The 9,553-nt window shown below is 46.2% G+C and overlaps 1 protein-coding gene across 1 annotated transcript; it reads left to right on the top strand.

The window, feature by feature from the left end:
* The first annotated feature begins 626 nt into the window (after positions 1 to 626).
* Chst2 (carbohydrate sulfotransferase 2) lies at positions 627 to 4,018 on the top strand. Its single transcript, XM_046431825.2, has one exon. The coding sequence runs from the start codon at positions 752 to 754 to the stop codon at positions 2,342 to 2,344; it is 1,593 nt and encodes a 530-aa protein (XP_046287781.1). The 5' UTR covers positions 627 to 751; the 3' UTR covers positions 2,345 to 4,018.
* The last annotated feature ends 5,535 nt before the right edge of the window (positions 4,019 to 9,553 follow it).

The following is a 9,553-nucleotide window of genomic DNA, read 5'->3' as shown; positions in this document are numbered from 1 at the left end:
CCGCCGCTGCGGGGTCGCGCTGCACCCCATCCGCCGCAGCCAGAGAGATGGGAAGATTGGCTGTGCAGAGGCCGAGAGCTAGACAGCGACAGCCGCTTTGCCCGGAGCTGGGTCGCGTATAAGCCACCCTTACCGTCGCCTCTAGCCCGCTTCGCCCCCTAGAGCGAGGAAGGAAGCTGCGGTCCCGAGAGAGAGGAGGAGACATCGCTGGAGCCGGGACGCGCCGGGTTCAACGGAGCGCGCAGCAGGGCTCCGGGCCCTGTGAAAGTTTCCCTTTCCGAGCTGCAGGGCGCCCGCTGCCAGGAAACTCTGTCCAGGGCTAGAGCTGCAGAGTCCCGCGGCTCCCTCTCCGAAGGCGCAGGGACCCCCAGCAGAAAAGATCAGAAGAGAATTCGAGGAAGGAGTGACAGCCGGACAGTCCTCCCTTGTGATCCGGGGCCGCTCTGGGGCGCGCCCGCGGCTCCAGGTGAGTGGGGGAGCCGGCAGACATGTGGGTGGGCGTTACTTAGGCGGAGGAGGTAGCTGGGAGGGAGATTGGGGCGCACCCACTCACTCCGCTTCCCCTCACAGGTCGTCTCCGAGCCGCTGCCATGGGAGAGCCAGCCTTGGGCGCCAGGGACCAGCCGCCACTGCCGCCGCGCCCGCCTCGGAGCCGCGGCCCCAGTCCCGGCACCCGCAGCTGGCCCGCTGCGTCCCCTTCTCGGGCTGCAGGGCCGCCTCCGCCGCTTTGCCGGCCGGAGCTGTGCCTGTGATGAGCCGCAGCTCGCCGCGAGCTCTGCCCCCGGGCGCGCTGCCCCGGCTGCTCCCGGCTGTGCCTGCCGCCGCGCCACGCGCCCTGCTCCCGCCGTGGCCCCGGCGCCCAGGACGCCGCTGGCCCGCGTCCCCGCTCGGAATGAAGGTGTTCCGCAGGAAGGCGCTGGTGCTGTGTGCGGGCTATGCACTGCTGCTGGTGCTTACCATGCTCAACCTCCTGGACTACAAATGGCACAAGGAGCCGCTGCAGCAGTGCAACCCCGACGGGCCGCTGGGTGCCGCGGCAGGGGCAGCTGGGGGCAGCTGGGGGCGCCCGGGGCCGCCTCCAGCGGCTCCACCCCGCTCTCACACCCGTTTGGACCCCCGCACTCCGTACCGCCCTCCCGCTGCCGCCGTCGGGGCAGCTCCTGCAGCAGCCTTGGGAGTGGTGGGGGCCGCGGCCCCTCCAGGCAATGGCACTCGGGGCACCAGGGACGGCGGGGACAAGCGGCAGCTGGTATATGTGTTTACCACGTGGCGCTCGGGCTCGTCCTTCTTCGGCGAGCTTTTCAACCAGAACCCCGAGGTGTTCTTCCTCTACGAGCCAGTATGGCACGTGTGGCAAAAACTGTACCCCGGGGACGCCGTTTCCCTGCAGGGGGCAGCGCGGGACATGCTGAGCGCTCTCTATCGCTGCGATCTCTCCGTTTTCCAGTTGTATAGTCCGGCGGGCAGTGGGGGGCGCAACCTTACTACTCTGGGCATCTTTGGGGCAGCCACCAACAAAGTGGTGTGCTCGTCGCCACTGTGCCCCGCCTACCGTAAGGAGGTCGTGGGACTGGTGGACGACCGGGTGTGCAAGAAGTGCCCTCCTCAGCGCCTGGCACGCTTTGAGGAGGAGTGCCGCAAGTACCGCACACTGGTCATCAAGGGCGTGCGCGTCTTCGACGTGGCAGTATTGGCGCCACTGCTTCGAGACCCGGCCCTGGACCTCAAGGTCATCCACCTGGTGCGTGATCCCCGTGCGGTTGCCAGCTCACGCATCCGCTCGCGCCACGGCCTCATCCGTGAGAGCCTACAAGTTGTGCGCAGCCGGGATCCGCGAGCCCATCGAATGCCCTTCCTGGAGGCCGCCGGCCACAAGCTGGGTGCCAAGAAGGAGGGTATGGGCGGCCCCGCAGACTACCATGCGCTGGGCGCTATGGAGGTCATCTGCAACAGCATGGCCAAGACGCTGCAGACAGCCCTGCAGCCTCCCGACTGGCTGCAGGGTCACTACCTGGTGGTGCGGTACGAGGACCTGGTGGGAGACCCCATTAAGACGCTACGGAGGGTGTACGACTTTGTGGGGCTGCTGGTGAGTCCAGAAATGGAGCAGTTTGCCCTGAACATGACCAGTGGCTCAGGATCCTCCTCCAAGCCATTCGTGGTATCAGCACGCAATGCCACGCAGGCCGCCAACGCCTGGCGGACGGCACTCACCTTCCAGCAGATCAAGCAGGTGGAGGAGTTTTGCTACCAGCCCATGGCTGTGTTGGGTTATGAGCGGGTCAACAGCCCCGAGGAGGTCAAAGACCTCAGCAAGACCCTGCTTCGGAAGCCCCGGCTCTGAGAGAGTTTCCCAGGAGATCCGACACTCTGTGGAGACGCCCACAAAGATAACTGTGATGTGTTTAAACAAACAGCCCAGACCCAAACTGAGGTAGCCCACATATTCTATTATAGATATATAATATAAATAACCACACAGGCACTAGCTGTTGATGTTTTGAGTCAGTGAATTTCAAGGAACAGAACACACACACACACACACACACACACACCTCAGAAAAGGTAAGACTTGAAAGTTCTGAACAGTGGTCCCTCCTCTCTTGTCCCCTGTCTCTTTCCCCTTCCCCTTTCTCCTATTTCTCACCCTCTCCCCCACCTGCCTTCCATTTTGAAGTGGAATGTTGATGAAATCTAGTTCCAGTAACCCAAATCTTGTTTACAAAGTTTTCGTGGTATCTGTGAACATGTAAGAGTAATCTGGATGTGGGTGGGGGGTGGGGAGGACAAAGGGGAAGTGGTCCAGGAAAAAAATGCCCCACTGGGCCTGATAAACTAAGGAGGCATTCCTCTAAAGTAGACTTTTGTGTAAAAAAGCAAAGGTTACATGTGAGTATTAATAAAGAAGATAATAAATAATATTCTTTTTTTTTTTTTTTAAATATATTTGCCTCCCTTGCTTTGGATTTACCTGTGTTACTTGTCCTACAGAGCTTCAGATAGAATCTGCTTCCCTTCCCCCTTCCCTTATTTCTAGCCTTCTGCTGAAGGACAGCTAACCAGGGAGAAGCTTCTGGCTCCTTGATAATAACCCCGGAATTGGAATTGTTTTCTCACATGTAAATCACAGCCTGCCAGGTGTTCAGGAATGGAACAAATCTTCAAATTCTACAGGCACAACCAAGACGGGCAGTGGAAGAAAATGCACAAACTACTCTCCTGTTGAACTCCAAGTACAGAAAGGAAGAAGTGAGCCCTTGAGGATTTGAATGCATTTGCTTTTGATTTCTACTGTAATGAGTTAAGACAGGGAACCTTGAAGCTGAGACTAATGTTTTTGTCATGAGTTTGGCTCTGGGAAAAGTCTTTTTAAAAAGTATATAATTTTAGAAAATTCTGATGATTAGAACACAAGCCTCAAAAGTGAATGTGAACATATTGTTGGCGACGGTAGCAACTTCTTCAGTTAGCAAAGTGACACAAGTATCTTCTGTCTGGAGTATTTTTCTGCCTTTGACACAGTACCCAGGCTTAGAAAAGCAGAGAAGTTTTATCTTCCCTTTTTGGAGTAAGGGCACTTATGGGCTCTTCCTCTTCTTCCTCACTTACCATCCAAATTAGTGAGAAAGAGAATATGAATTTATAATGGTTTACTTGGGACGCCCATGGGATATGTTGCTTTCTTTATCATGTTTCCTAAAAGGAAATTTGCAAAGAAAACACATGATGCAGACAGTGTAAGGCTTCAGCCAAGAGCTTCTTTTAGATTTGAAAATGAATTATGGGGAAGAGAAAATAAAAATGGATTAGTGTGTAGGATTTTGAGATTTGGTACTTTCCCAGGGAGAAAACCATTGAATTTTCCTGCAATGGATATGATATTGCTGTGTCCTGAACCCATATTGTACTGAAGCATTCTGCAGAATGTTGTATTAGGATAAGAAATTCTGAAGCCCAAATGGGAACAAGAGACAGTGTGGTTGTATATTGCATTAAATACGGTACAAGTTCAATATCATCATGGCTTTATTTTACTATAATTTGTTATGAGTTTTCTGAAAGCTGATATGTATAAATTCTGAAGATTTTATTTTAGGGAAAAGACAATGAAAAATAATACATACATGGAAAATATTTGAACACAAAGTAATTCTTAAGTATGACTATCATTGGGTTGGGGCTTAGCTCAGTTGGTATGTGCTTGCCTTGCATGTACAAGGCCCTGAGTTCAATCCCCAACACTACTCCAAAAAAAAAAAAAAAAGTATAATTATCATTATAGTGTGAGATCTAACTACATTGGTAAAAATTCCAAGATGAAGAAGTATATAGGTTTTTTTTTTTTAAAGGTATATATGGCAGTGGATTTTATAACATGTTCTAGAATGGTTGTTTCTTAATATACTAAAATAGTTTCTAATATTGTGTTTATTAAGTTATATTACAGTTATGACACAGTGATCATATTGTTCATGATTTTTTTGTGGTAGTGCCTATGCTGAATTATCTTCAGCAACATTTGTAAGAGCTTTAATTTAAGAATACTTTAAAACTAAATGAACAAAATAAATATTAATGTTGGAAGACTATAGATGAAAAAGGGTTTAGTGGGAAATTAAGATAGCATCATTAAAAAGCAACCATTCTGAATAAAATAACCATTTAAAAACAAATTTCATGTGGCATTAGAATCAGCTCTTAACCACCACAGTGAAATTCATGCCTGGTTCTTGAGCGAAGGATTTTTAAGCAGTTGAATTCATTCTTATCCCAGTATATCCAGTGACTTGGATTGTGCTCAAGTAGGATGATGACGTTTTTGGATCTTGTATTAAAAACAAAAAAAAATTAGATGCTATGCAGAGCCTTAGCAGTCTCCAGAACATTCCTGGCCTCTGCTCAGATGAAATATTAAGCTCACATCAACAGTTCCCCCTCACTCTGTTTGCACAGGTTTTTTTTTGCCTGTAATATCCTTGTTTTGTGGCAGCTTTATCCTCTCCACTCTGCCACTCTTGGACTCTGTAATTTGAAAGGTGAATTGTTCCTGGAGATTTGCACCTAGCTGCCTTCCAGGAAAGTGAGAAGAGGGTTGTTCCTCCTAACAGCTGAGATAGTCATATCAGTGACATTCAGCTTCTGCGGGTTTGAGGAAAGGAGCCTTTTTGGCGTTAACAAGCTCCTGTCAGCCCCTGGTGCAAATAGGCCTGGGCCACAACAAATTGTAACAGAGCCTATGGCAGTTTTGGAGGCAGCACACATGAAAGAGATCCTTTCACATTTCCCAGCCTGGCAAGATGTCCATCAGCAGGAGGAAACATTCTCCTGAGCACGTTATTAGAGTTGATTTGTATTTTAAGCCCTGCTCAACTAATAGCACTCCTGACTTACACTTTTGACTTTGGAATGTCTGTGTTAATTGGAAAGTTCTATGTAGAAAATAAATCCCATGCCGTGCCTTTAGTCAACAAATATGGTTTTAGAACAAGGCAGAGGCACAGTGTGGGTGCTTGAGTTTCAGGAAGCTCAGAGCCACTGAAAGGCCTCATTCAGACTGACCCATGGGGACCTTGGGGGCAGGGGCTGGAGCAAACCTCTACCCTTCGGTGTTTGCCACACAGTGAGTGCTGGATATATATTTATCAAATAAGTAAAGGAACTATGTAGCTATCTAATTTTGAAAATGTTCAGAGGGCAAGAGTTGAAGAATGTGTTATCTGTCTGGGGACCGATCCAGGCTATTCACTGTGGTTTGCTGAAGGAAGTGGGCCCTATTTAGATGCAGGCAGTAAGCAATATCTTTAAGATGTTCATGGAAACTTGTGTATAGACCAGTATTTCCCACTGATGAGTTAGAAACAGAAAGGCAGAATTTATGAATGTGAAGGAGTGAAAGTTTCCAAATAAGGAACTAACTTTTTAATATTTATTTTCCCAACTATATGAACAACGTGCAGGCAGGGATCGGAACATACCTGCAGAACAAATGTGCCCAGGTGCCTAGGAGAGGCTGTAACATGATTCATTTTTGTAGAAGCCATGTGAGAACTTATTGTGTCTGTGCTGTGAATGTGCAGACAAGTGCTCTGGTGTAAATTTAACCCAAGAATGGTTACTTCAGGGAGTTTGTTCTATTGTGGATGCTGAATCAGACAACTGCTGTCTATCCCATGCATCCCTGCCTGGCTGCAGCCAGTCCTGGGCAGGGTTTCTATTACACACAGTAGAGTTGTGGCTGGATGATGGCGATGGTTTTGAAATTAATGTGAATTTGGTTGAGGCTATTACGTTAATATTCCCTAGCCACTGAGCAATGAAATAAAGATCATGTTTGAATCCCAGTCTCTAGAATGACTTCAGGAAGAGCAAGAGGGAAATTAAACAGGCGTGTCTCTTCTGTAGACATGGTAAATAAGGGTGAGATGTCACTTTACCACCCTTCTCCAACTTTCTTCCTTTCGTACACAACACATACCCACACCCACACACACCATATTGAGTTCCTGCATTGTCTTGAAGGAGTCTGGACAAGAATATTTAATTTTTTTTCTGTTTTTGGGCTGGGTATGGAACCCATGTTCTCATGTATACCAGGTGAGTTCTGTACTCCAGAGCTATATTCCCAGCCTCAGAGAATGTTTCAATACCAGCTAATGGGTAGGTGGTGAGCTCACTTTTGATCTCAGGCTTCTGGAGAGTGAATGGCCAATTATTGTATCAGAACCTGTGACAGTTCTGTGTCAGGATCCAATGTGGACAGGTACAAAATGACAATGTAATTTGAGGGATGGCTAAAGGTATGTGATGGGATATCCCCACGTAAGTGCATAGTTTATATACCTCTTTTGTCACTCACCTTGAGAAGAGCCCTTTCAAGCCTGTCACAGCTAAGAAAATAATTTGTTGAAATACTTTTCCTCCTTTCTGGACCTCCAGCTGCTACTTTTGCAGTTCAAAAATACAAGCCAATGAACTACTCGAGTACAGGCCTTGGTACAAGTGTTTAATAATTGCAATCACAAGGCTTGACTTTTATTACATCTGAGGCAATTCTGCACACCCTTAATCAAATTATTTTAAAGGAAATGTTAGATTCTGCATAACACATCAAGTTTATAGAATGGGAAACTTTCTGAACCAGTGTTTGAGGGGTTTATAAAATTAAAGGAGTTTTGAAGGAGCAGGAGCCTGTCTGTATGCTTGGTAATAGGATGATAAAGGGTGGTCAAGGCCAGAGCTTAACTTTTGGTTGAATTAGTTGTCTGTAAGGAAATGTCAAAAGTATTTTGGGGCTGATTGACCTTTGAGGTTTGTTATGGTCATCCTACCAAGTGAGTGATGGTAAAAATAACCCCTGTAACCCAAAGCTATACTCAGAAACGTTTTGCAGTGGTTTCCATACCAGGTATGTAGACGGGGCTAGAAATTCACTTTGAAGTGCTTAGTTTTCTGGACAGGACCAGCTACATAATTTGCAGGGCTCAGAGCAAAACAAAAGTGCAAGGCCCTTGTTAAAAAAAAAAAAATCAGGCTTTTGAGATGACAGTTACACCAAGCACGGGGCCCCCTTTAAGCAGGGGCAACAGTGCAGCTTGTATGTCCCTGAAGCTGATCCTGTCTCCAGATGCAAGGAATTAAATGTCTAGCTACAGGAGAGAACAAATAATGGTGCAAATGAAAAATGGGTGCAAAAACCTGTGTGATTGTGAATAACTACAATGAGGCTTGTTGAGCACACTGTGATGACGGCATTTTAAAGTGGAGTATGCACACCCAACAATGTACTTCCTGGTGTTTGCAGCCAGTGATTGACAATGCCCTCTTAACCATTGGTTGGGTACAATAACATTTGGGATGATCCTGTTGAAGATGGAGGGAGCCTTTGCTGCTCCTGGGATCCTTCTAAGAACAGGTCAGGACAGACATCTTGCATGAGGACAGAGAACATGACCTCCTTGTCCTCTGGAATGTGAATGCTGACAGGTTCCGCTAATAATATTTCCTTCCTTCTGGAACTTTTGTGGGGCTCTCCTAATTTTTGTGGGGCTTCTTCTTTTCTTAGTATGTAATAGAGACAGAAAAAGCCCATGGGAAAAAAAAAAAGAAAAAGCCCATGGAAAAGCAAAAGGTTGAGTCACAATAAGCTCAAGGAGTAAAGGGACAAGATGTACTAAGCCAACTGGCATTCCTCTTTATTGTGTTAAGTCAAATTGGTGCAGATGATTTGTATTTTGGTTTTGAAATGTTGCATTTTCCTTTGGGTCTCAGTTCTTCACTTTGTCTCTCTCTTTCTGCCTGCCTCCCTTTTCTTTTTTTATTTGTGAATTTCTACTCCTTATTGAAGTTTCTGGATCTTTGTGCCAGTCCTGCTCCAAGATGCAGAAATGTTTTTCTGTTCCCTATTCTACTATAATGCTGCGTACATAGATCTATCAGTGTTATCACTGCAGATTGGAATCAGGCTAATAGGCGTATTTCCCCCTCCTAGCCTAGATCCTTCCCTAGAAGGGATTGGATCTTATTTGTGTGTGTGTGTGTGTATGTGTGTGTGATTCCCCTGTACCAAGGCAGCTTCTTGTACTTAGGTCTTTAATAAGTGGGAGCTAAATAACAAATGTTGCCCAAGAAGCCGGATTAGAAGAGACAGAGGCACAGATGCTTTGTCAATAGGTTTTAGAGTTAGCACTGTTGTATTCCACTTTCATTTATATGTGTGTCAGACAAGAAACTGAAAAAACAAGACAAATTAATACAGATGAAAGTGGAGGCCTGAAAGAAAGTTAACAAGTAAATTACCATCAAGGAAAAATGATATATAATGAAAATTCTAAGGTCCAAGTAGGAAAATGTATTCTTGCAATGTAGTCTGAGACCATTATCTGTTTTTGACATGTAGAGATCCCCCCTAGTTTGATCATCTTCTAATCACTTCAGAGACTGGAAAATTTTCAAGAAACAACATCGATGTCTAAATATTACCTTTCCATTTTCAGATGTCCCAGTTACTCTGGCCAACTCTTGGTCTCTCTAGGATTGAACCAGTTCCTGGGAGGAATTCAAATATTTCATGTTCTCCTATTGGTGCCCAGGTATCTTTATATGAAGGGTGGCATTACATTACTTTTTTAAAGAAAAATAGGAATGGAAACACATCTTCATTCACTATCTATATCTATAGTTTTTTTTTTTCCCTGTTATTTAACCAGACCTACTTCCTGGTGAGACCAGTATTCTCCCAAGGACGCGAGTTCCGAGATCCCATTATTTAGGTTAAATCTTTGCGGCATGTAGTTTTTCATTTATATTTTCATATTTCCCAAGTGGCTTCTTCATGTGCTCTGCTCTTTATAACTTTCAATCATCATTTTCATTTCACTTTCAAATGCCCTAAATAGCAAGACAATGCTGGGTTAGTCTCTGCAAAGTGCTTTATTAAGTCTGATTCCATTTGATTCCCATGCAATCAGTATTAAGACGACCCCCGTTGTACAGAAGGGCATATCAGTTTGGATGGGTAGTTTTCCCAAGCCACATGGCTAATGAATGGCACAGT

Source organism: Marmota monax, unplaced genomic scaffold, assembly GCF_021218885.2.
Source record: "Marmota monax isolate L192 unplaced genomic scaffold, Marmota_monax_Labrador192_F-V1.1 WCK01_AAM20220418_F8-fsc00022, whole genome shotgun sequence".
NCBI lineage: Eukaryota > Metazoa > Chordata > Mammalia > Rodentia > Sciuridae > Marmota > Marmota monax.
This window is presented reverse-complemented; position numbering and strand designations above follow the sequence as displayed.

What these genes read in the sequence shown, in the direction of transcription:
- Chst2 (XM_046431825.2), top strand. Translation starts at nt 752, where the DNA reads ATGAGCCGCAGCTCGCCGCGAGCTCTGCCCCCGGGCGCGCTGCCCCGG.